General features: G+C 43.4%; 1 protein-coding gene, 1 long non-coding RNA gene and 1 pseudogene across 3 annotated transcripts; 2 read left to right on the top strand and 1 right to left on the bottom strand.

Moving 5' to 3' along the window:
* Positions 1-319: 319 nt before the first annotated feature.
* Positions 320-18,860, top strand: Zfp763 (zinc finger protein 763). Its single transcript, NM_001108063.1, is given in 4 exon segments — positions 320-417; positions 14,485-14,611; positions 14,799-14,853; positions 15,761-18,860. Coding segments are annotated over 4 exon segments (1,764 nt in total). The 5' UTR covers positions 320-396; the 3' UTR covers positions 17,322-18,860.
* LOC148004476 (uncharacterized) lies at positions 610-4,848 on the top strand. Of its 2 annotated transcripts, XR_015625093.1 has the most exons (3): positions 610-760; positions 2,100-2,353; positions 3,666-4,848. It is a non-coding gene; the product is annotated as an uncharacterized LOC148004476 (long non-coding RNA). The 2 variants fall into 2 exon arrangements; XR_015625094.1 differs by lacking the exon at positions 2,100-2,353.
* A 3,487-nt stretch (positions 18,861-22,347) lies between the features above and the next one.
* LOC148004475 (glyceraldehyde-3-phosphate dehydrogenase-like) lies at positions 22,348-24,801 on the bottom strand (annotated as a pseudogene).
* Between the last annotated feature and the right edge of the window lie 2,772 nt (positions 24,802-27,573).

Here is a 27,573-nt window from a genome sequence, read left to right as displayed (position 1 = left end):
CCCAGAGTTCACAAGAAGAGTTCATAAGAGTGTGAGCCACCGCAAAACGTAGCTGTCCCCCTTAAATGTAAAGTTAAAAACAAGGTCGGAACCGGCTTAGCCCACCTTAAAAAACAAAACGAAAACAAAATACGGGCTTACAAAAGAATCTGCCATTCTAACTGCATTGGGGAAGACGAATGTTACTAATTAAGGCATTTAAGCTCGAGGTAGTCACCATCTTTCCGCAATCGGGGATGCTGTTACTGCTGCTCCTGAACTGTCCAATCAAGAACCCGTATATTCGGAAGGCCCCGCCCTTGCCGCCATGTTTGAGTCTTGTGTTGTTGGGAAGGTCTGTGGTTTGGGGTCTGGACTATCTCTCCTGCTTTTAGGCCTATTAGGAAGAACACCTGGATGCATCTGAAAGAGGAAATGGTGAGTGTGCCTTGGGCTCCTGGAGTCGTAAGTGAAAGATGCGTGACACTGCAGAGTCTGTGGCGCTGTTGTCGGCTGTTCCCTTGGTGCTGTGCAGCCGACTGTGCCCTGGAGCCTCGGTGATCCCCAAAGCTCTGGGATTGTGTGCAGAGCAGGCGGCCGGGCACCGGAGCTCTCCCTGTTCTGCCCTAGGGAAGCTACTTCGTCCCAGGCCCCTCTCTTCATGGGGTGAGTCCTCATGGAACCTGCGCCTCCGCAGACACTGCAGCAATGACAGGTTGAGCCCAGACTGTGGTGTAAGGGGACTTGGGTGGTGTGAGCAGTTGCTCGTTTGCCCTTACAGGTATGTCTGCTGCTTTACTCTCAGCGCCTTTGCAAATTATATTTTTCTTAGTACTGGAACTGAACACTAGGCCTGGACAAGGACTTTGGCTTTAGGCTACGTTCCTCGAACCCCAATTTATGCGCGCGATATGTGTGTGTGTGTGTGTGTGTGTGTGTGTGTGTGTGTGTGTGTGTGTGTTCTGACCTTTTGAAAATGAGATTAAAGAGTATTTAGTTATGCCCTCTGTAATTTTTCAATCTTAGAGTAAGTAGAGAAGTACTTTGATTTTTTTTTTTTCCCCACTGACCAATTCTGAGGCCAAAGTTTGGGTTTTTAAAATGCTTTCCCAGACTTGGTGTTTGTGAGCCCTGTGAAGGACATCAGATGCTTGTGAACGTACTTCGTTTGCTTGTGTGCTCGAGGCCGCTTCTCCAAATAGAATCAGCTGTGACTGGAAGTATTTGATTAGTATTTACTAGATGATATTCTTTGGGGTGGGGAGAATTTAGTATTTTCAGTAGAATATTTATTTGTACAATCGATTTCTGTCAGCTCATGGACTTGAGTACTCAATTTCCTTACCATTTGAAGTTGTTGTCGCTGAAATCTTTTTACCCTTTTGCTGGTAATTCTTTTCCTGTTACTATGAATGGTATTTTGTTCCTGATTTTCTCTTTCACTCTAATCTTCATTGGAGTAGAGAAATGATATTGCTTACTGTATATTGATTTTTACCTCCTGCTATGTTTTAAAAAGTATTAAATGCTATAAAAATTATTACTCTTTAAAATTCTCTCTGTATTGTATTCATGTTCAAATTTATGGGGATGTTAGCAGAGTACTAGATAATTTTAGCTAATTATAGGTAAAATACCGAGAAGTTGCATATTAAAATGAGAAAGAAATTGGAGAGGGTCACATTGTCATAGAACAGTATACTATTACTTGAAAATTAAATTATTTGTACAATGAATTTTTTAAAACTTGGGGTAAACAGTATTTAGAAAAGAGCACTTTTGATTTTCTAATAGAAGTTGAAAAGAAAATTAAAAGGAAAGTGTAGGGTCTCCAGAGATGGATGGCTCAAGGGTCAAGAATGCTTACTACTTTGACAGAGGACTTGGATTCTGAGCCAGGTTGGACAGCTCACAGACACCTGTAAATCCAGCTCCTGACATTCTCCTCTGGCCTCTAGAGCCTGCGCACGAATCGTGTACACACAGACATATGCAAAGACATATAAAAAAAATAAATCTTAAGGAAGGAAAATCAAGCAAAATATAGTTTATTGCAATGAGAGCAGTTACACATAAAAGAGTTAGAAATTTTTGTTAACGATTGTCCATTTCAATGTCAGGTGTGTGTTTGAGCCATTGCTGATCATAATGAAATCCTGAAATTCCACCAGTTGCTTCTCGGTTACTGGTGCGGCTTTGGAAGCCACTCCCAAGTCCATTGCTGAGGTTTTTCACTGGCATGATCTCATGCAGAACATGTGTGGGCAGCCACAACTATTGTTAACTTATGTACGCTGCAACCATGCCATGCCATGCACTGGGAACACAGCATTTCACGTTACTCCAGCCGTTAGATTTCCACTTCAGGAAGGAGGTAGGTGTTGCTGTGATAGGCCTGACCATGTTTTTGTTTGGAGGAATGTAGATTTGGGAACTTTGGCTTTAGAATGCCATGAGACATTTAAGTGGGACTTAATGGGCCATCCTAGTAGGAGTAATGAAGACATTGGTGCTGAGGGTGATTTGAACTCAGGAGCTCGTTCTTATGATGTTTCCATGAAGAATGTTGCTGCTTTTTATCCTTGTCTGAAGAGTCTGCTGAGGAGAAAGTAAAGAGATTTATCTTAATTGCATTGACAAAGGAAGTCTCAGAAAAGCTCAGCATAGATTTTGTCCTCTGGTATACTCTCATGGAGAGCATTTTGAACAAGCATAGCCAGTTTAGGAAGGGAAAATACAAAATGATTAGTTCAAGTAATAAAAGGGCACCAGGAGGTACAGTGGAGCTAAATCCTGTATTTGAGGAGATTAACAGATTAAGGGAGTGGTTAGTTTGGGGCAAGATCCCACTAGCTAAGCTTGGTTTATACATTTGCCATTGAACTAGGAATAGTTATATCATGTTGGCATTATTATTACTTGCCTATTGTTTTCATTTGGACTTTTAATCTGGAATGAACTATAATCCAGAAATGGAGGACACAGACTTTTGACCAAGATCTTGAGGAACAGTGTCCATGAAAAGCATAGGGCCAGGCATAGTAGTACATCCCTTTAATCCCAGGAGACAGGCAAGCGGATCTCTGAGTTCAAGGCTAGCCTAAGGTAGTTCTTTTTTTTTTTTCTTTTTTTTAAAGATTTATTTATTTTTTGTATACAATTACACACACAGATCCCATTACAGATGGTTGTGAGCCATCATGTGGTTGCTGGGACTTGAACTCAGGACCTCTGGAAGAGCAGTCAGAGCTCTTAACCACTGAGCCATCTCTCCAGCCCCTAAGGTAGTTCTAAGTAGAGATGTGGTGGTACACACCTTTAGTCCCAGAACTGAGGAGACAGAGGCAGATCTCTGAGTTCAAAGTCTACAGAGCAAGCTCCATGACAGCCAAGCTTAGGCAGTGAAGAAGTGGAAAAACAGAAAGCTGGTAGTGATATAATAGCACAAGGGGGCCATGACCCAGCCAAGCAAGCATCAGAACTCAGCAGCTTTGGCCATGTGGTTCTGGCTTTAGAGTCAAGAATAGAAGGGACTACTGGGACAATTGATGTTAGTCAGCTGGAGCTAAGAAATTAGTGGTGATTAAGAAGAGACCAGCATCACTGAGGTGAAGTTTTCAGAAAAGTTTTATCTAAGAACACAAGCTGTGGTCCAGAGATAACTAAGGTTATATCTTGTGCTGCAGCTGGATTTGGTAATGTGGAATATATAATGGTTTTGAAGCCATGAAGGGATCATGGAGAGCAGCTGAGGCTTGGCACTGTGAGAGACCAAGGAAGGCCATTGGTGAAGGTGCAGTGTCAGTTGAAGCATGGTACCATGAAGGGAGCCCATGAGAGGCCATTGGTGAAGCCTAGTTGCAGCAGAAGACTACAGCACACTGGAGATGCCAGTACCATGGGATGATAACCAAGAACAGCAGCAGCAGTGGAGCAGAGTCAACCAGAGCCTAGAGTGCTACATTGGGCAGAGCTGGAGAAGTGACACTAGCCTTTTGGAGGACCTCAAAGGATCATGTGTAGATCCCAGACATTGGAACAAAAAACTGTAAAGTCGAAATTGCCTTGGATACCCCAAGATATGAAAGATACAGGCTGAGGAAAGCTGCTATCAGGGAGTGAAAACAGCACAAAAGAAATGAAGTTTGTTTTTGCTGGATGCCAGATCTGTCAACAACAGTCAACAAGGATGAAAGGAGTTAGAGATCTGAAGAGTGCTTTGACATTGGACATGGAGACATGGAGTTTGGAGTTTGACCAACTATTATTTTCTTGCTTTGGTCCAGTATTTCCTTGCTGTGATGTTTTGGAATAATTATGTATATCCTATGCCATGATATGTTGGAAGTATGTGATCTGTGTTTTGATTTTGATTTTATAGGAGATTACGGATAAGAGATTGCATGAATCGCAAGAGAGACTTTGAACTTTGGACTTTCAACACTGATGAGACTGATAGACCATGGGGATTTTTCAAGTTGGACTAAATATATTTTTGCATTATGCCATGTCTAGGAGTGGCCCCCACAGAGTCATGTGTTTGAACAAGTCTATGGAGGCCAGAGAGTGGAATGTGGTGATTTGAATATGCTTGGCCCAAAAGAAGTGGTGCTGTTAGGAGGCGTGGCCTTGTTGGAGGAAGTGTGTCACTGTGGTGATGAGCGTTGGAAGTCTCCTACTATGCTCAGGCTGCACCCATTACAGAAGAGAGCTCCCTCCTTGCTACCAGAGGATGCCAGTCTTTCTCCGGCCCACAGTTGGATCAACATGCAGAATTCTCAGCTCCTTCTGTAGCACCATGTCTGCCTGGATGCGCCCATGCTTCCTGCTATGTAAACCAACACTGATTAAATGTTGTCCCTTATACAAGTTGCCTTGGTCATGGTGTCTTTTCACAGAAAGGGAAACCCTAACTAAGACAGGATGCTACTGGGGGCTCTCTGACCAGTAACCTATATGATGATGACCAGTCCCTATGGCATTTGGGAACAACATTGTTCACTTATGTGTGGTACTTCTTTTTGTTTAGATCTATGTGGGCTTGTGGCCAGCCTGGTCTGCATACAGAGTTCCAGGCCAACAAAGTCTACATAGTAAGACTTTGTTTCCTATTCCCTTCAGGAAAAATGTATTTTAAATTAGCTTACAAATTAGTGGTGTTTTATGATTCTACTTCACACATCTTTAGTTTTGGTAACCCAGTTCCTAAACCTCTTTTGTTCTAATGCTCCATCCACATCCCTCCTTAACTCTTCAGTATTTTCTCACTGTTCACTCATTGCACATGTTCTACTAACCCCTTGATTTGTAAGATCAGAAGTGCCCAGATAACTTCTTGTGAATTTCATTTTGTTTAAGTCTTTTTCGGCCCTTCCTTTTCCTATCTCTGTCATTCCCAAACCTGTTTGAGCCCTTTTGTCCCCAGTATTCCCTCTTTCCTTTCATTTATTTATTTATTTGTTTATTTATTTATTATTTATATACCATACAACTTTCTGCCTGCATGTATGCCTACAAGCCAGAAGAGGGCACTAGACCTCATTACAGATGGTTGTGAGCCACCATGTGGTTGCTGGGAATTGAACTCAGGACCTCTGGAAGAGCAGTCAGTGCTCCTAACCACTGAGCCATCTCTCCAGCCCCTCCTCTTTACTTTCAGTTTACCCATATACTATCCCTTCATAATCCTCCCGCCGCCACCCACCTCCCCCAATAGCCTACTTTTGCTTTCTTATCCTCCGTATATACTCAGAAACACAAAAACAAAAGATTACAACCTAGAAACTTCATCGGAGGAAGACCTCTCAGGGCTTTTCTTTTTGAGCTTGGGTGAACCTCCTCAGTATAATTTTGTTAGTTCCATTTATGTACCTGAAATTTTCATGAAAATTTCATTCTTCTGTACAGCAGAATAATATTCCATGGTACATATATACCATATTTTCATTATCCATAAGTTAGGGAATATCTAAGTTGATCCTAGTGCCTACGTATTATGAATTGGTCAGCAATGAATATGGTTTTGCAAGTGTCTCTATAAGATACAAAGTGCTTTGGACATACAGGAGTGGTACAGCTAGGCCATATGGTAAATCTATTTCAAGTTTTTAAATTTTTCATTTATTTTTATTTATATGGGTACTTTTCCTGCATGTGTGTCTGTAGGCAGCAAGTATGTAGTATCTATGGAAGCCAGAAGAAAGTATTGAATTCCCTGCTCTGGAATTTCAGACAGTTATGAGATAGCCTGTAAGTGCTAACAATGTAAGGAGATAGCCTGTGAATGCTAACAATGTAACCTGGGGCCTCTGGAAGCCCTTCCTGTGCTCTTAACTGCTGAACCATCCTTTCAGCCTTATTTATTTATTTATTTTTAATTTCAGAAACCTCCAGACTGGTTACCAGAGTACCAGAGGTCACAGGCTAGTTTACATTTTCTCCTTGTACCTACAGTCAGCCCAGCATCCTTTCTATGTCTCATGAGAGCCTTTTGACTCAGGCGACAGATTCTTAATGCAGTTGCAAGGTCCAGACAAATGAAACTAGATCATGATGGTGTACATGATCCAAATGGTGCGGTTGGCTCTCGCATACTCACACCTTTGAGTCTGGCTTACCCACACCCCCACCACCAGGCAGGGCCAGCTCCAGTGTGTGCTCAACTCCAAATGGATTAAGAACCTTGACACACAACTTGATATCCAGAAGTTTCTAGATTAAAAACTTGATAGGTACACTTCAGTTTACAGGTTCGGGTAAGGACTTTCTAAGTAGGACTCCAGTAGTTTGAACTAACAAGTAAACCAAATGGGATTTCATGAAACTGAAAAGCTTATATACAGCAAAATAAGGGGTTGGGTGAAGAGGCAGCCTGCAGAATGGAAGAAAACCAATTACACGTCTAATTGGATTAGTGTCTAAGGCGTATAAAACAATTTTAAAAACAACTAAAAAATATCAAACACCAAGTAAAATGTAGACTGTATCTCCCCTCCCCCAACACACACACACAGGCCTGGCAATGGTCAAAGAAGACACCTTGTTGGTAGTGGTGTCCTACATCATCAGCTGATGGCAGGCAGTCCTTTGTTCATCCTAGCGTGATACCTCACTTGGTGGCCAAAGCACTGTTATGCCTAGGACTCATAAAAATCAGATTAAATCAAATCTTCCTCCTGCGCTGTGCAGGAGGAGGAAGACAGGGCGAGAACTGCAGACAGCCATGCCGTGAACAGACCTGCCCTCCAGTGCATGGCATAGGGAGGCATAGTCACCACTCAACTGCCACACCGGCCAGCATGGATGTCACCCAGGGGCCTGCCAGTCTCTTTTTTTTTTTTTTTTCTTTTTTTTTTTTCGGAGCTGGGGACCGAACCCAGGGCCTCTCGAGCTTGCTAGGCAAGCGCTCTACCACTGAGCTAAATCCCCAACCCGGCCTGCCAGTCTCATGGCCAGTCTGTAGCAGAAGCAGCCACAATGTGACACCTGCGGCAGCACTAGGAAAAGAGGGCCCTGCACCCTGCCCAAGCACACACTGGAGCTGGCCCTGCCTGGTGGTGGGGGTGTGGGTAAGCCAGACTCAAAAATGTGAGTATGGGAGAGCCAACCGCACCATTCGTCTACCATGGGGTGGTGTGCACGAAGAGACGATGCCCCCTGCACCCCCTCACCACCTCTGGCAGTCAGGAACGCTTCCCGGAGGGTCATTAGCCCGGGAGAGCTATGCCTGCCCCTTACCAGCTGCAGCACTCAGCTGTGCACCGCCCCCGGGCATTACAGCAGCGCTGGCCATCTATCCCCGAGGGCAAGAACATGGGAAAGCTGGCCCTGCCACTCTTATGTGAGGTGGCCTGGGTCGAGGGGAGATGCCACCTGTGGGAGTCAGGGTCGTGAGAGCAGGTGTGCTGAGCCTGGCCCTCACCAGCTGTAGCACTAGGGAGAGTAGGGCCCTGTACCTCACCTGGGCAGTGCAACTTGTTTCCTGTGAGGTGGTGTGGGGAGAGGTGTGGTCCCTGCGCCCCCATCCCCCGCCCCTCTCCAACTGCGGCAGTCAGGAGACCTGGCCCTGTTCCTTGCCAGCTAGAGCACTCAGGAGGGCAGGCACTGTGCCTCACCTGGGCAGCACAGTAGGGATCTGGCTCTGCCCACTCATCTACAATGAGGTGGTGTGGGCGCTGGGGTGCTGCTCTGCCCATCTCGCCTGGAGAGCTGGTTACAAAGGCATGGGAGCAGGAGCGCTAGCCCTGGCCCCTTACTGGCTTCCAGGACCCAGGGGACTGAGCCTTGCACTTCACCTGGGCAACCCAGTGGTGTTGACGCTGATGGCAATGGCACGAGTCAGCCCCCAAGGGGTGAGAACACGAGAGCTGTCTCCCCCGCCCCTCACAGACTGTAGCACTTGGGAAAATGGGCCCCAGGCCTTGACTGGGCAGCACAGTGGAGCTGGATCTGTAGGCATGGGTGCAGGGGATTAGCTCTGAAAGCATGAGCGTCGGAAAGCTGATTCCATCAAAGCTGATCCCCCGCCCTCCTGCCGATGGTAGCATTGGGTGGCCAGCGCTGAGAGGCTCACTCTAGTGGTGAAGGTAAGGGAGAGCCAGCGGCTGAACAGCTCAGCTACCACCCAGGCCCAGATCCAGAGCTCTGAATTAGTCCACCCCAAATCTCTATCACCTGCAGCCAGTTGTGATGTATGAAGGGCCAGCCCTGCTGCTCCAGAGCTGCAGGACCTCCATGACACTGGACACCAACAGGATAACGAGAAGGAGTCCCGGTGAAGATCCAATATTGATGATGTCACAGCAGTCAGATCTCAAACCAGACCAGTGACTCACTGCAACGACATTTGCTAGTGAAGATTGTGTGGACAGAAAACTATACTGTGGGGCACACTGACAAACTACCGCTTCCATGATGAGACATGCTCTATGCTTTGTCTTTTGCTGCTTGTGTTGTTGCTTTGTGGTTTTTGGCTTTGAGGGCAAAGGGCATGTATGAGGGAACGGAGATGAGCAGTACTGGGTACATGACGGGGAACTCACAAAGAATCAATAAAAGTTGAAAAAGAAAAAGTGTGGACTGTGACATCCAGGCATGGTAGCCATTGCCTTTAATCCTGGCACTCAGGAGGCAAAGGCGAATGGAACTCTTGAGTTCAAGGCCAGCCTGGTCTACAGAGTGAGTTCCAGGACAGCCAGGGCTACACAGAGAAGCCCTTTCTTTAAAGCCCGGAAGAAGAGGAACAAGAAGACAATGATCACAACTGTGGAACTGAACAGAACGTTCTCATAAGAAATGCAGATGACTGGTACATACTTAAAAGGGTTCAGCATGCTCAGCCATTAGGAAATACAGATGAAAATGGATGGGTGTGCCTCATCCATTGGAGCATGGTCGGCCTACTTGTAGGCACAAAGGCCATCAGGAAGTGCATCTCGAGAGCTCCTCCCAAATCTGTGCTGGAATTTGACTGGCCTAATCTAAAGTGTTGTGAAAATTTCATACTTTGACGCATCTATGATAAAGAGATTGTTTTGATGTGGGATAATTGAGCTCTTAAGAATAGGTGCCCTGTTTTCTTGGTATTTTTGTCCACTTATTTTCTTCCGTAAAATCACGTCTTCATCCTTGTCAAGAAACTTAATATGTCATTTTCATAATGCATCTGGTTTTAATCATATGAACTCCTAAGTATGTTTAAGCATAATACTGTAAATAATGGTTTTCCTTTAAAAAAAATTCTTTGAAGGGTACAATTCATCTTAATGAGCTTTCAGCAAAAACTAGCTAATACTGGATTGGTCCAATTTCCATATGTCCTGGATGAGTACTGGTTTGTATTTGACTAGACATAGGTCTTTGTTAAGGGTTTTCTAAGGGGAGGAACTTATTTCCATCATTTGATGCAGGGGTGTGGAGGGTGTCCCAGATTGCTACCATGTGCTTAGGTGCCTAGTTGAGTGGTGTATGTACATCACCCAAGACAAGTGAAGTCCCATTCGCTAAAGCCTTTTCTATGACTTATTATGTTTGTGGCAACTTCCAGTTGGAGAACACAAACCCCCAGTAAGCCTCTTATAAAGGCATTGACCCGTGAGTTGAGTTACTGTTTGGATGAGAGTTGGGGAACATTTATCTAGTAAAGAGAGTCAAGGAAATGCTATGATTTGAGAGAGCCTGCTTCCTTGGGAGTTGATTAGGAAATAGGAGAGAAATGATCCGTAAAATGACTGTTAGTCCATAATTGGAGAGAACAGGTTATTGCAGCTTACGATACAAAAAAGGGCTCTTGAGTCCTCAAGTGTACACATTGTACTAGGGTAGAAGAAGAGAGATTTGAAAAGGTCACAAGATGTTAAGGCACGGGAAGGAGGATGAAAGTTACTCATATTAGACAGTCATTAGCCTGACAGTTTGTCTTAACCAGCAGGGTCTGATTTGCCCAATTCGGTGAGCTAGCTACCTTGAAATGGCCTGACACCGCCATGACCCTTAATTATATAATGTAGGCCAGAAGTTTTAAAGAGATAAGGAGTACTCACGCGAAGGCTCCCCAGTCAGAGGCTTGCTCTCTTGGGGTGACTGTGGAACTTGTGACTCAGCAATTACTCCTGGGGAGGAGTGGCTTAGTTTGCACCTTGCTCAGCGCAGCACAAAGCCATTTCCACCATTGTTCCTCAGGATTACGTGTGACCAGCGACACAGTAGCTTGTAATTGTTTTCCACAGTCTGTGCCCACAAAGAGCTTTTTCTCTTTGTTCTTTTACTTTCCTACTTGTCTCCATGAGCACACACTAACTCCTGAGGCAGGGACACTCTGTAACTCACACGCATGTTGTTGTCTCCCCCCCACCCCCCGCTAGGTCCGCACTGTGGTGCCCCAAGATATCTGCTAGATATCTTGGCGGAAACACATCCCAACTCCTCGGCGGCCCAGTGTCTCTTGCCACCACACACTTTCCTACATTCAAACCGTCACATAAAAGAACAAACAACACAATAACCTTTGACCCAATTGGTAAGATATAATTGCCCACTTAAACATACAAAGCCCAGTACCATCCATCCCTTGAGAACATTAATAACAACCTGTAAATACACAGAGAGAGATCTTTACATCAGCCTCCATCGTCCTGCCACAGGTTCTCCCTCTCCTATCTCCTGTCTCTTCCTTTCCGTTCCAGTCTCCTCTTCCTTCAAACTTCTCTCCCGCCCATCCTTCCTTCTCCAACGTCAGGCCTCCTTCTATCCTGTACCTGCCCCACACCTGTACTTTACAAATTCAATGGGGAGAAGGTTCTGGTGAAGTCACCTGATTCCTGACTAGGCAGCTGTCCTTGGGGCATTGGAATTAACATCAAAATACACATAACTTCAGGGCAAACCACTACAGAAGGGAGCCCGGCTTGGGTATCACTGTGGCATTCAGCCCCAGCAGGTCTATGCACGTCCTTGCTCACAGAAGCCCATTTAGGCAGTCCAAGTAGAGGGAAAAGGCATCCGTCCAATGGCAGGGAGCAGAGACCAAGGCAGCCCCTGTTACACTTGCTAGGGGAACCCCATGAGCACCAAGCTGCACATTTGCTATAGATTCTTTATGATCTTGTCTAAATGTATGTCAGTGTGTGAGAGACTTAGTGCCAGTGGATGCCCGAAGAAGTCGGACCCCCCTGGAATTAGAGTTACATGCAGTTATAAGGAGAAGTGGGTTCTGGGAACACACTCCACTCCTGTTAAGAGGAATGGTTACTTTTAACTGCTGAACCATCTCTCCAGCCCTTTAAGAAATGTAGCTGCAAAGTTTGGTTGCAGTACTGCGGCATAAGGGTACTGGTTTCTGGCTTCCTTTTGTTTTAGAGTTGAAAAAGGAGTTTAAAGAAGGGTAACATGACCAGATGATTCTGATCGATAGGCTGGTTTGGGATAAGTCTTTGTTCACAGCACACGTTCTTTGCCATAATTCATCAGAATGTGGTCATAGCCGTGGCCTGTTATACATAAGCATATGACAGAAAAAAAGAGTATTCTTTTTTTTTTTATCTTTATTAACTTGAGTATTTCTTATTTACATTTCGATGGTTATTCCCCTTCCCGGTTTCTGGGCAAACATCTCCCTAACCTCTCCTCCTCCCCCTCTATATGGTCTTCCCCTCCCCATCCTCCCCCCATTACCACCCTCCCCCCAACAATCACGTTCACTGGGGGTTCAGTCTTGGCAGGACCAAGGGCTTCCCCTTCCACTGGTGCTCTTACTAGGCTATTCATTGCTACTTATGCAGTTGGAGCCCAGGGTCAGTCCATGTATAGTCTTTAGGTAGTGGCTTAGTCCCTGGAAGCTCTGGTTGCTTGGCATTGTTGTTCATATGGGGTCTCGAGCCCCTTCAAGCTCTTTCAGTCCTTTCTCTGATTCCTTCAACGGGGGTCCCGTTCTCAGTTCAGTGGTTTGCTGCTGGTATTTGCCTATGTATTTGCTGTATTCTGGCTGTGTCTCTCAGGAGAGATCTACATCTGGTTCCCGTCGGCCTGCACTTCTTAGCTTCATCCATCTTATCTAGTTTGGTGGCTGTATATGTATGGGCCACATGTGGGGCAGGCTCTGAATGGGTGTTCCTTCTGCCTCTGTTCTAAACTTTGCCTCCCTATTCCCTGCCAAGGGTATTCTTGTTCCCCTTTTAAAGAAGGAGTGAAGCGTCTGCATTTTGGTCATCCTTCTTGAGTTTCATGTGTTCTATGCATCTAGGGTAATTCAAGCATTTGGGCTAGTAGCCACTTATCAATGAGTGCATACCATGTGTGTTTTTCTGTGATTGGGTTACCTCACTCAGGATGATATTTTCCAGTTCCATCCATTTACCTATGAATTTCATAAAATCATTGTTTTTGATAGCTGAGTAATATTCCATTGTGTAGATGTACCACATTTTCTGTATCCATTCCTCTGTTGAAGGGCATCTGGGTTCTTTCCAGCTTCTGGCTATTGTAAATAAGGTTGCTATGAACATAGTGGAACACGTGTCTTTGTTATATGTTAGGGCATCTTTTGTGTATATGCCCAAGAGAGATATAGCTGGATCCTCAGGCAGTTCAATGTCCAGTTTTCTGAGGAACCTCCAGACTGATTTCCAGAATGGTTTTACCAGTCTGCAATCCCACCAACAATGGAGGAGTGTTCCTCTTTCTCCACATCCTCGCCAGCATTTGCTGTGACCTGAGTTTTTGATCTTAGCCATTCTGACTGGTGTGAGGTGAAATCTCAGGGTTGTTTTGATTTGTATTCCCCTTATGACTAAAGATGTTGAACATTTCTTTAGGTGTTTCTCAGCCATTGGGCATTCCTCAGCTGTGAATTCTTTGTTCAGCTCTGAACCCCATTTTTTAATAGGGTTATTTGTCTCACTGCGGTCTAACTTCTTGAGTTCTTTATATATTTTGGATATAAGCCCTCTATCTGTTATAGGATTGGTAAAGATCTTTTCCCAATCTGTTGGTTGTTTTGTCCTAACAACAGTGTCCTTTGCCTTTCAGAAGCTTTGCAGTTTTATGAGATCCCATTTGTCAATTCTTGATCTTAGAGCATAAGCCATTGGTGTTTTGTTCAGGAAATTTTCTCCAGTGCCCATGTGTTCGAGATGCTTCCCCACTTTTTCTTCACTTAGTTTGAGTGTATCTGGCTTGATGTGGAGGTCCTTGATCCACTTGGACTTAAGCTTTGTACAGGGTGATAAGCATGGATCGATCTGCATTCTTCTACATGTTGACCTCCAGTTGAACCAGCACCATTTGCTGAAAATGCTATCTTTTTTCCATTGGATGGTTTTGGCTCTGAAAAGAGTATTCTTATAGGTTCATTTGTAAAATGTGGCTATTGCCCGTGTACCTAAAACTAGTTCTGTTCAGATCCAGATAGTCTGGATGTGTTCTAACTTGTATTTGAATGGAGTTCAGACATCGGGAAGTGTGGCTACTGGAATAATGCATTTTGATTGTGTAAAGCAGGCATACTTGCATACTGGTGCATAGAGGTTAGTAGATTGACAATAAGTTACCAGGTACAAATTTTCAGAAATGGATATTTACACTGCCCAAGCCAAGTGTGGTCTCACATTGTTGTTATTCCCGATTCTTGCCCCCTCTGTGTTGTCCCAGTGTCCACTGCTGACCTCTTTATTCAGCACGGCTGCCTTGTCTGTGATCTGCTTGTCCAAGACTTTAAGACTGTACATTCCCCTTTCCTCTGTCAAATAAATCAGTCCAATGTCTTTTTAGTCAATGTCATCATAAGCCCTGAGCAGAATGAATCCAGACTTGTGGCAAAGGTAGGGCTCAAATGCCCTCTGTTTCTGATAGAGCTCCAGTTTCTCTCTAAAATGTCACAGATGGGGATGCCTGTCTGCATTCCTATCAGCATTCTTGTCTTCCAACTTTCACTAAAATGGCCTGGCCCTGTCGAGGTGGCAGATCTTGTCAAAATGGCAGTTAACACTAACCATTTCCCTATTGTTTTAGGAGCCAGTGACCTTTGAGGACGTGGCTCTGAACTTCAGTCCAGGAGAGTGGGCTCTGTTGGATTCCAGTCAGAAGAAGCTCTACAGAGATGTGATGACGGAGACCTTTCTGAACCTGATCTCCATAGGTAACAACACACTCTGCTTCTCTGCTTCTTCAGTGAGAGAACAGATGTTTCTTGTTCATCTGTGTGGTTTCATGAATTGAATATGGAAAGGGGACATGATGGTCACATCACGCTACAGAAAAAGGTAGACTATAAGTGTTTTCTAGTGCTGGATAAGTCATAATAGTTTCTTTTGATTGACTTCCAGGGAAAACAGAAGAAAACATTGAAGAGGACTACGCCAATGTCAGAAGAAATCTGCGGTAATCCACGCTCAAAGAGGGAGATTGGCATCAAATATTTGCAATTTGTTTTAGGAAATATGAAAACCAATGATCCAACTATATCTAAATGTAAATTGGTTCTTTGACAAATTTCTAAAACCTGCACTGAGTTTGTGCATCCACAGTTATTAAGGATTCCATTTAATATGTTACACTAAACAATATAAGACATTGTTGTATATATATATATGTGCATATATATGTATATATATAACACACTTCATGCACAAAAGGATTTAATATACTTTTATCAAGTTTTCTTTAGGATTTGGATATATATCAAGTATTGTGAATTTTAGTTTTAATTTGGCTCTAGCTTCAATAAATCTCATAAAGGATATTCAGATATCTCGATTGCATCATGCTTGACCCATATCCTTTGCATAAGCCATATTCCCCACTGTTAACTGGTATAGAAGATTTTAAACACTTGTTCTTTGATAATTTCATACACACATGCAGCACATCTAATCGTAGATCTCCCTTCCTCGCCATCTCCTCCAGCATCCTTCCTCACATTCCTCTTCCAGTAACTTCTTGTCTTCTTTTGAAAAGAAGGGTTTCTTTCTTTTTTTTTTTAACTTTGTTTTTGTTATTTTACATAGCCCATGGGATCTCATTAGTATTACTTCTATAGGAATGGGTGCAGGCTATTTTAATGAGCATGGGCAACCCACAAGGGGCCAAAGTCCTGAAGAAAAAGTCCTTATAAGAGTAAACTCAACACTTAGAACAGGCTCTTTCGATGGGGCCTCCAGCTGGTGTTACTCTGCTCCTGCAACCACTCTATTAACAGGAGTTAACAACGTGAGCCACAGCTCCCAGCCCCTGGTGCTTCTCTTGGCTAATCATAAGATATTAAGTATGCCCTTTTCATATTTTGCAGAACTCAGACGATTGAGAGAGATTGTAAATCTGAAGATGGTTCTCAGCATGGAGAAGCCCACCACCGGATTCCAGGATATGTTGTTAACAAGGACATGTCTTCTGCATTAGCAGTGTATGAAACCAGTATGTGGGCAAGAGGCACCAATGGTCACTCCCTTTCACAAATGCATCTCACAGGTGAAACTGGAGAGAAACCATTCGAGAGTAAGAGACATATGCACGTAGCTTTTCAGTATGAGAAACAGGCAGATTTCACGTCTGAGCCCTTTCGCCTACTAGAAGGTCCTAGAGAGATAGTTTATAAAAAGAAACAACCTAGTGAAGCCTATGGAATTCTCACTTCTGACCAAAATTATGAGAGAATTTACAGTGAAGGTAGATATAATCAGTTTGAAAAAGCCATCCGGAGATATGCTTATTTTCAGATGTATGAAAAAATCCACACAGGAGCGAAACCATTTATGTGTAAGCAATGTGGAGAAGCCTTTGTTAATTTCAGCCAACTCATCCTCCATGAAAGAATCCATACAGGAGAGGAATGTTATGTGTGTAACCAGTGTGGAAAAGCATTCAGACACTATTCATACCTCCAGAAACATGAAAGAATTCACAGTGGAGATACGCCCTACGTGTGTAAGCAGTGTGGCAAAGCCTTCATTCGTTCCTCACACCTTCTCGTCCATGAAAGAATTCACACTGGAGAGAAACCGTACACATGTAAGCATTGTGGGAAAACATTCAGCCATCACAGCGCCTGCTACAGACACGAAATAATTCACACTGAAGAGAAACCCTATGTCTGCAAGCAATGTGGGAAAGCATTTACTTGTTCTACATCCCTTCGCAACCATGAAAGAATTCACACTGGAGAAAAACCTTACGCATGTAAGCAGTGTGGCAAATCCTTCATCCAACGTGACGCTTGCTACAATCATGAAAGAACTCACACTGGAGAGAAGCCCTACGTATGTAAGCAGTGCGGGAAAGCATTTACATGGTCCACATGCCTTCGCAACCATGAAAGGACCCACACTGGAGAGAAACCTTACACATGTAAGCATTGTGGCAAAGCCTTCACCCATTCCAGTACCAGGTATAGTCATGAAAGAATTCATACTGGAGAGAAGCCATATGTATGTAAAAAGTGTGGCAAGGCATTCATTCATTCCAGTCATCTGATCAGCCATGAAAAGATCCACACAGGGGAGAAACCATATCCATGCAAGCATTGTGGGAAAGCCTTCATTCAACGTAAGGCTTGTCACAATCATGAAAGAACTCACACTGGAGAGAAACCCTATGCATGTAAGTATTGTGAAAAAGCATTTAGGTGCTCCACGTACCTTCGCAACCATGAAAGAACTCACACTGGAGAGAAACCTTATATATGTAAGCATTGTGGGAAAGCTTTTACACATCAGAGTGCCCGATACCGTCATGAACGAATTCACACTGGAGAGAAACCCTATGTATGTAAAAAATGTGGGAAGGCCTTCAGCGATTGTAGCTACCTTGTGAAGCATGAAAGAATTCATTGGAAAGAAACCTTACATATGTAGGAATAGAGAAGCTTTTATGTGTTTCACATTCCTTGAAGGAGCTGACAGGAAAGAACTGAATAATTTACAGCAATGTATCTGGTGGCCTTGTCTGCACAATTTATGTGTTTGGAAGAAAGGTGAGAACAGCTCACAAGCAGGCTCAGTGGGTAAAGGTGCTTATTGCTAAACTTGATAACCTTGAGTTCCATCCCAGGGACCCATACAGTAGAAATAGAAAATTATTCTCAAAAATGAACCTGTGAATTCCATGTACACGTGTGGACTCACACACAAACACAATATTTAAAATGTGTGTGTGTGTGTGTGTGTGTGTGTGTGTGTGTGTGTGTGTGTAAAATAACTGAAACCTTCAAAAGTGTAGTTGTATCCCTGTTATACAAATATATATAGGACAAAATCCCATGGCACTGGGCAGGATAGGACGTGCCTTTTATTCTAGCACTGGGCTAGGTGGGGATGGGAAAGGTTAGAGAATTGTAATGGATGTAGTGGATTTGAACATCGCATGGGAAGTTTAGGATGAGCCAGTTATAAGCAAGTGGAATTTTCTTTGCAAGAAGAGAAAACAAAGGTAGAAAGATAGTTCAGAGCCCAAGCTGCCCTGACAGGACCCGAGTTTGTCTCTCAGCCTCAACATCGTGTGGCTTACAACCATTTGCAATTCCAACCCTAAGAACTGTAGAATACATGTGATACACATATATGTAAATAAAATAAGTCTTTTTTAAAAATTATATGTATAAAGCAAATAGGAGAAAGTTGTGTTTTTTTCAAAACAGAATATGAAATATCATGTAGTCTAATCTTATAAGAAAAATAAATATGGAGACTGGGCAAATTTATTTGCACAGAATATTTCTGGAAATAACCTGGAGTACAGTAAAATTATGGGCATTTTTATCATTGTTTGACTCTTATGTGAGCTCTTTGGTTTGCATTATTTTTTATAGTTCTGAAATAAGATTTGGTGAAGAATGTCATGATTTTGCCTGCTTATATTGCCTGGTGCTTGAACTGCTGAAGCTACCAAGACACTATCTCTAACAGTAGCAACCACAACCATTTAAAAGAGCATTTGCGTTGAGGTGATGTGAGTTGACTAATTAACTTTAGTCCAATGGGTGTTGTTTAAATAAAGTGAGGTAATGCTCTTTCTACTTTACTGTAGAGCTGTTTGACTCATTGAACTGATACATATGTAATAAAACAGACTTAATTTAATCTCGTTTGTTGGTAAGTGTGGTTCATTTGAGAGGGAAAATGTAAGCTTTTTAAAAGTACTTTCCTACTATATTATATGTCATTTTTTAAAAAATTATTAATTCCTTTGCAATTTCCTTGCATTTATGTGAAAAATGGAATGTTTCTGGTGTTTGTATAGATTTTATATTTTGTGCTTTTCATGTATGTGCTCTAAGAGTGTTTTGTTTCTTTTTCATTTATAGACGGGATCTTACTATGTATGCTTGGCTGGCCTAGAGCTCACAGAGTTCCTGCCTTTGCCTCCAAAAAGTTGACATTAAAACTTACACCACCACATCTGGCTCAAATGAGATTTGTGTATATGTGTTTTACAGGGGTTTTGTTTGTTGTTTGTTGTTTTGTTTTCATTTGTTTTTTTTTTTGTTTGCTTGTTTGAGAAAGGTATAGCTCGACTGTCCTGGTACTAACTCTGTACAACCTGACCTCAAGCATACAGATTCACCTCTGACTTCCAGTGGCCAGAGTTAAAGTGCACAAGCCAGTGCTTGGCTATGTTTTGCAGGGAGTTTTTTGGAGGAGAAATGATACAAAAAAATTGTTATTGGTGAGTGTGCATGTTTAAGCTGACCCTCATGTGGGTGCCTATGGAGGCCACAATTATCAGATTCTTGGAGTTGGAGTTTTAGGTTGTTGTCAGCTGAAATGGGTGCTGGGAACTGAAGTCGAGTCTGAAGTTGAGCAAGAGATCTTAACTGCCGAGCCACCTCTCCAGTCATTTAACTTTTCTGACAGTTTTATATACTTACATAATTAATTTTAGTCCTTTTTTCCTCTCCCACATTCCTTTCAGCTCCCTCCCTCTCCTGATGAGATCCTTAGCAAGTCCCCTTCTCTTCTCCACGTCTTTTGTGTGCCCCCACTAAGTCTAACTCAAGTTTCTTGCACAAGCATAGATTAGAAATGATCTTCTGCAGAGCAAATTGTCTGAGCGTACACCACTGAAAAGATGGCTGTTCCTCCCAGCAAGCGTGAATCGTCAATAGTATCTGTTATGTAGCCCTGGATGTTCTGGAACTGGCTATGCAGACCAAGTGTATAACACTGCTAACTCATGGAGTCCTGCCTACTTCTGCCTCCTATGCTGGGACTAAAGGTGTATTCCACTCTGCTCAGCAAGTTTTTACATGCTTTCGCTGCACTTTTTTATCCTCTATCCTTGTTCCACCCCCTCCTCTGTACATTCCCTGGGCCTGGGAGGGAGTGACCCATTTAGGAATCAATACTCTACCATGATTTATGGCACTTGGCCAGGTATGGGTTTCTAGCATCTCTGATGGAGAATGTGTAGGGTATTAATCTCTCATTGTGGGTGCTTACAAGATGGTTTGACAAGGTGAACATGTAGCGATATTGTAATAATTTCCCCCTCCCCTAGGACCTATGGCCTCACCAGCTACACGCTCTTAAACTGGGTTTGAAAAACTAAGTATGCATCTCTTGTCAACAAACAAAGCTTCCGGTACAGGGACACATCCAATTGAGTTGTTGGCCAAAGGGGTCCCATAGAAGTCCCAGGATGTTCCCAAGACAATAGGCTGTTGTCTGAAAACTGACAGCAAGGTCCCATGCTTAAGACAACACCTATACAACTCATTGAACATGGGGAGGAAGAGCTGCATAGGCGCCTACTTAGAATCCTCACTGCATCTTCTAATGTCTTTGGTATGGGAAGGCTACCAAGAAAGGAAATGAAAATTCCAACCCAGCCACAAACTATTTGATGTACCGTCTGTTCTGCCTGCAAAATATGCTAGGGCAATGCTAACACGAAGCCTGTGGGAGTAACCAATGTCCTTTGACTTATGATCCTCTCCATGATGTGGAGTCCATACCAATAATGGGTGACCAAGAACCAGAGACTAGATATTCCAGAGACCAAGGGAAAAATCAAATGTGTGTGTGTGTGTGTGTGTGTGTATGTGTGTGTGTGTGTGTGTGTGTATGCATATATAATGATATTCTGCTATATTCACAGATTGGTGCCTTATTTAGCCATCATCAGATAGGCATCTTCCTGCAGCACATAGAGACAAATACAGAGCTCTGCAGCAAGACATGTGGAGAGCATCTAAATGGGATGTCAAATCCCTCCCCTCAGAGCTCAGGAAATCCTGCAAAAGAAGGGTGGAAAGAGTGTAGAAGCCAGAGGGTGGAGGAAACCAGAACAAGACCCTCCCAATCAATTAAGCAAGGCTCATAGGAACTAAGAAAAACAGAAGCAGCAAGCACCAGATCTGCACAGCTCTGCACCAGGTCCTCTGCATATATATCTTATTTGGTGTTTTTATGGGACTCCTGAGTATCTGAACAGATGGGTCTCTGATTCTTGTGTCCTTTTTTTTGTTGGTTTGCCTTGTTCAACATTCAAATGTTTTTTTGTTTTATCTTATTACATGTTATTTTGTTATTTAAAAAAAAAACCACTATTGAGAAGAAAGAGGGAGCAAGGAGAGATGGGGCAGGCATGAGTTTCCTCCTGAGGAAATGACCTCAAATCCAGTCAGAAATGGGTTCTTCAGCCCTGTAATACTTATTGCACTGTTTTACTATTAAGGAACATGTTGCCTGATAGGTCGTTACTGTAGCTCACAGGACATCTACTTAGGCAAGGCTGTTGATATTTCTTCCCTTTCAGCCTACGTAACTGCTTCTGCCATTGTGAAGACTGGCCAATAGGTAGGCATCTTTCAGTTCCAGTTTGATTTCCCTGTGCCCTGTGGCAAAAATAAATAAATAAATAAACAAACAGTAACTCCAGCAGTAGGCTCTTAACAATCCCTGCTGGTCAACCAAGAGCAATGGCAACAGATTGTATTTGGCAGGGGATCTCTGTGGTATACCCCACACTTGGCACTTGGACTTTCATTGAGTAAACTGTGGCTTCTTGTAGGAATATTATTCATCCATTGAGGGTGGCTCCACTCATAGTCTAAAATTCATGTTTGGAATAAATTTATAATTTTCTAGATTTTTTTCATGTATGCTGTGTTCAGTTATTCCTTTCCCTACTTATCCCTGTCCCACCACCTCCCTGCTTAGACTTTCTTTTTTTTTTTTTTTTTTTTTTGGAGCTGGGGACCGAACCCAGGGCCTTGCGCTTGCTAGGCAAGCGCTCTACCACTGAGCCAAATCCCCAACCCCCTGCTTAGACTTTCTTAACTTCATTATTCCTTCCCTTCCAGTTTTGTATCTGATGGTTGTACCTTGCTCACTTGAGTGACCCCTTTCTATCTTCCTGACCCCTTATAGCACACAATGTTAAGTGCGCTGCTGCAGAAATGTGTAGGTAGGAGCTGCATAAAAGGGAGAACCTTAGGTGTTTGTCTTTCTGAGTCAGGCTTACCTCACTCGGTGTATTTTCTAAGTTGCTTTTCCTTCAATTTTCATGATTTCATTCTTTATCCATGAATTAAATTCCACTGTGTATATAAATATCAAGTTTTTGCTCTCTACTCAATAATTGATAGAGTTTCAGGCAGGTGCCACTTCTTTGAGTGCATAAGTGTAACTCAGGGTTTGTGCACAGGAATAGTGTTGCTAGGTCATACGGCCGTTCTACTTTTTTTTTTTTTTTTAAAGAACCTCTACACTAATTTCCATCATGGCTGCACTAACCAATGTATACTTTTTTTTTTTTTTGAGGTGGGTGCAGGGAACTTTATTGATGATATTCAAGGGAATAGGTAGGGCTCCCTAGTTCCCTCCTGCTATTAAAGGGGTCTGGGATGGAAATCGTGAGACATGCTCAGTATTGGGGGCCGAGTGAGGACAGCAACCAACAGCCTCTTTCTTGCTCTCAGTGTCCTCACTGGGGTGGGTGGTCGAGGGCTTCTTACTCCTTGGAGACCATGTAGGCCATGAGGTCTACCACCCTGTTCCTATATTCATTGTCATACCAGGAAATGAGCCTTACAAAGTTGTTACTGAGAGCAATTCAGCCCCAGTGTCAAAGGTGGAAGAGTGGGAGTTGCTGTTGAAGTTGCAGGAGACAACCTGGTCTTCAGTGTAGCCCAGGATGCCCTTTAGTGGGCTCTTGGATGCCTGCTTCACCACCTTCTTGACGTCATCATACGTGGCAGGTTTCTCCAGGCGATATGTCAGGTCCACAATAGATACATTGGGGGTAGGAACACAGAAGGCCATGCCAATGAGCTTTCCATTCAGCTCTGGGATGATCTTGCCCACAGCTTTGGCAGCACCAGTGGATGCAAGGATGATGTTCTGGGCTTCCCCACAGCCATCACGCAACAGCTTTCCAGAGGGGCCATCCACAGTCTTCTGAGTGTCAGTGATGGCATGGACAGTGGTCATGAGCCCTTCCATGATGCCAAAGTTGTCATGAATGACCTTGGCCAGTGGGGCTAAGCAATTGGTGGTGCAGGATGCATTGCTGACAATCTTGAGGGAGTTGTGATATTTCTCGTGGTTCACACCCATCACAAACATGGGGGCACTGGTAGAAGGGGTAAAGATGATGACCCTTTTGGCCCACACTTCAAGTGGGTTCCGGCCTTCTCCATGGTGGTGAAGACACCAGTAGACTCCACGACATACTCAGACCAGCATCACCCCATTTGATGTTAGCGGGATCTTGCTCCTGGTCTCATACTAGGCACTTAACAATGTACCTGAAAGCTCTAGATCAGAAAGAAGCAAACACACCCAAGTATATAAGACAGCAGAAAATAATCAATCTCAGGGCTGAAATCAATAAAATATAAATAAAGAGAACAATACAAAGAATCAATGAAACAAAGAGTTGGTTCCTAGAGAAAATCAACAAAATAGATGAATCCTTAGACAAACTAACTAAAAGACAGAGAAAGAATATCCAAATTAACAAAGTCAGAAATGAAAAGGGTAACACAACAAACATTGAGGAAATCTAAAGAATAATTACCTTACTTCAAAAAAAACATGTACTCCACAAAATTGGAAAATCTAAAAAGAAATGGACAATTTTTTCAATAGATGTCACTTACCAAAGTTAAATCAGGATCAGACCATCTAAATAAACCTATAACCTCTAAGGAAATATATAAGCAGTCATTAAAACTCTCCCAACCAAAAAAAGCCCAGGGCCAGAAGTGGCTGTTCCTAAAGTGCCTGTCTGTGGATCCTGTTCCCCTAACTGGGCTGCCTTGTCTGGCCTCAGTAGGAGAGGATGAGCTCACCCCTGCAGAGACTTGATGTTCTATGGTTGGGGAACCATATGGAGGGGGATCTTTCGTCCTCTCGGAGGTTAAGGGGAGGGTAAGGAAGTATCTGTGCGAGAGGGGGGCATCTAGGAGGGGGCGGCAATTGGGATGAAAAGTGAATAAATTAATTAATGGAAAACAATAGCAACAAGTCAGTTCTTTTAGTCATGCCTTAGTAACTGCCTATTCTATTCAAATACATTTTGGGAAACATTTGAGACAGAAGCAAGCTGATATCTGAGACCAAGGCTAGCCTGATCAAGAGAGCGAGTGCCAGGGCTACACAGAGAGACCCTGCCTACAAAAGCAAGCAAACAACAATAAAGTGTTAGATAGACACAAAGACTAATACATTTATTATGAGTGCACTGCATACTCAAGTAATTTTTTCAAGTAGGTTGAAAGCATACTTGTTTTTCTTTCGTATGAACTTTCTGAAGCTTTTCCAATGATCAGAAATTACACTACCTACGAAAACCAGCTATCTGAAGGCTGAAGGAAAGAGTTGAAATATTGGTATTTTTTTTTCACAAGGAAAGACAGAGCTCTGTGGGAAATTCCCCTAACAGCAGGAGGCATTAGGCCCAATTCCGCAGGTGACCCAATATGGGAGGAAAAGGAGGAGAGAAGAGAGGGAAAAAGCCAAGATGATGGGAGGAGGGGGCAAATCAGCACAGACATATGAGAGGAGATGGGCAACCACACAGTTCATCCACATCCCTACAAAACACAGTCTGGACTCGGCATCACCAGCCCTCGCAGCACTGCAAGGTACGTGTAGGCACAGGCTCATAGCAAGAGTGCTGCCGACTGCAGTGAAACAGCAGCACCAGTACAGAACAGTGAGGGACTCAAGGTTCAAGGCTGCCTGTGGGTACCCACTTCAAGAGCACATGTGGCAGACCCCACTTTCCACTGAGCTGTCCAGCACCAAGGAAACCTTCAGGTGGCAGCTCCACATAGCACCAAAGCAGACTGGCCACCCGGCACTCCAGCAGCCCACATACCTTCACCATTTCTGTGCCTCAGATGTGCCCTGATGTCATTTCAAAATAGCTTGCAAATTACCCAAGCCTGGTAGTCATAGGGATCCCCACTGCTGTGTAACCTTTAAAAAGATGGCAGAGGCAACTCCTTATGCCTATCCATGATCCTCATTGGACAGTTCTTTCTTTTAGGAATAAGGTCTGTGAGTGATGAACTGTACCCAGTCTTCCTCCTCAACCTTAAGTATTAAGACCTTTGGAGGAAGTGCAAATGCATGACCTTAATGCCAGAACTCTTGAGGAAAGAGAATGTCTGTGAACTCAAAACCATGCAGGGCTACATGGAGATATCCTGTCTCAAAACCAAAGGAGATGGACATCGTGGCTTGCCTTTTTAATACCAGCACTGAGGCAGATGCAAGAACGTTGAGTTAGGGGGATAGCCTGGTCTAGAGAGCTAGTTTCATGAAAGCAGGGATGACTCAAAGAAACCCCATCTTAGAAAAACAAAACAAATAAGTGAAACCAAAGCCAAACCAAAAGAGAAAAAAATAATTACATATTACCCTTGTACTCTGGTCCTTGCGCTTTGGAACAAATAAACTTATTCCAATTTGAAATTTCACTGCTTGAAGACAGCATTCTCTGAGATTTTCCACCTGCCTTTTCCCCTAAAACAAAGCCTTAAATTTGCTCTATATATTCCAAACTCGTGCCTCAAAGGGAAAACACAGGATTTCATGGTAGAAACAGGGAGGCTCAAGCACAGGAACCATGTGTTAGATCTGATAGGAAAACTCAAAGATTTGAGAAGACCCAAAAGCCCATGACCGTCTCACACTTCGTGTTTCGATGTATCCATTTTCTGTCAAGAAAATTAAAACACAGCAACAAGAGACTACAATTACTCAGTGGATGGATAAAATAGACACACAGGGCAAGAGTGCTCCACCACAGATTCAGAGTTGTGAGATGCAAGCTTCAGAAAGCATTTTATTGGCCCAGGGTCATGAAGAAAGCTCCCATTCACTAGAGTGAATCCTCCCAAGCATCTGGATGGCATACACTGCTGACAAAGAGTCCCACAACGGGCATTCTCTAGAGATGATGCACACACACCAAATAACTTAACCATGGGGCTTCCTCATGCCTGCAGTGCTCCAAAGTCATGAAATAACTCTTTCAACAGCATAATATTCACCAGAGTAATAATGTCAATCAGGCACATTTAGACTATTTTATGAGTATAGATGGTTTTTTTTTTTTTTTGCACACATATCAGTGTATTTCATGTGTGTATGGTGCTGAAAGGATGACATAAACCCCATTTGTCCCCACTTAAGGACCAGACCTGATTTTTCAAAGAAGGTCATAAGACACCAGACCATAAAATCAAACAAAGTCATAAAACCTCTTCCCAAAGAACAGCCTGGGGATATCCACAAAAATGGGGAAATATCTTATCTCAGGATGGGCCATCTGTGCTGGGCAGCCCTATCTCTCCTACGGTTAAACATTCATGACATAGGAATGCAGACCACTGACCACCTCTGCCTGCCCCCCAAGCACCCACCAATCAAATCTCAGATTACCTAGTCCCTCTAGAGAGTGCTCCCCATTGCCTATAAGAAGACCTTCACGCCTTTATCTGAGGTGGCCATCTTGGAGAATGGTTGACCCTGTATTCTGGTTGTTTTCTGCAGAATAAATGCTCTTTGTCTTTGCATACTGAGTCTGGGGTCTTCAGTCAGCAATTTTTGGACCCTTATAGTGCACTGGGACATCAGAAGACAGAATAGTTTTCCTTGGAACTGGAGTCACAGACTGTTGTGAGCCACCATGTGGGTGCTGGGAATCAACTGTGATCCTCTGGAAGAAAAGCATGTGCTCTTAACTGCTGAGCCACCTCTCCCTCCCTTGTTCACGCAAAGCTTTCAGCACAAATAAATAGTAAAATTCACAACTATTTTCTACAGGAGTCTACCGAATTATGTCTCTAAATGTGACAGGCACAGATGTTCTTCATATTAGAGGGACTGTGATAAGTAATCTATGTCATGACTGTCTTCCTAAATAGCTACAATCCTGGGGAGTCCAGAAATGCCCCGTGGAAATATTATCTTGGCTGGACTTGATGGCCACTTGCAACCCCACATGAAGGATAGAGGAAGAAAAGGAGTCTCAGCTGAGGATCCAGCTGAGCAAGGTAAAAACTATATCAAAAAAAGGGATAAACTATATCAAGGCAGGAGTAAATAAGGGGGCAGGAGGGAGACTCTTTTTGCAACAACTGGGCAGCTCTCGTCCCTGCTGGGTAAGGCTTTCCAGGTGCGGTTGGCTTAGGGAAGATTCCTATAAGCAAATTTTAACCTACGTTCTCTAAGGAATTCCAATCGACTCACAGATTCCCCAGATGGAGCTGGGGCAGAATCTTACCTATGTTTGTTGTTCAAGCCTTAGGAGGAATTGCTTTATATCTTCCCCTGGGAAGGAATTTTAGCAACACTTAGATGCTTGGCAGGATATATTACCCAGCATGTCATATTCTATTACAGCAACAGCAAATAAGTTAAGACATCCATCTTTTTCACTGGGATGTGAAAGCCACCATTCCCCTTACCGAGATCTGTGGGAACAACCATATTTAGAATGACAATGTGACAGTAAGTGGAATTATAAAAAAAAAAAACCAAACAAATAAAAAATTCCCAAAAGACAAAAAACAGATAACTCCAGTGTATTTTGGTTTCTCAATCTATGGTAATTGAGAGTTTTACTGGATATAGTAGCCTGGGCTGACAT

This window comes from Rattus norvegicus, chromosome 7, assembly GCF_021556685.1.
Source record: "Rattus norvegicus strain SHRSP/BbbUtx chromosome 7, alternate assembly SHRSP_T2T, whole genome shotgun sequence".
In the NCBI taxonomy this organism is placed as follows: Eukaryota; Metazoa; Chordata; class Mammalia; order Rodentia; family Muridae; genus Rattus; species Rattus norvegicus.
The sequence above is the reverse complement of the archived record's forward strand: the minus strand, read 5'-3'. Positions and strand labels throughout refer to the sequence as shown.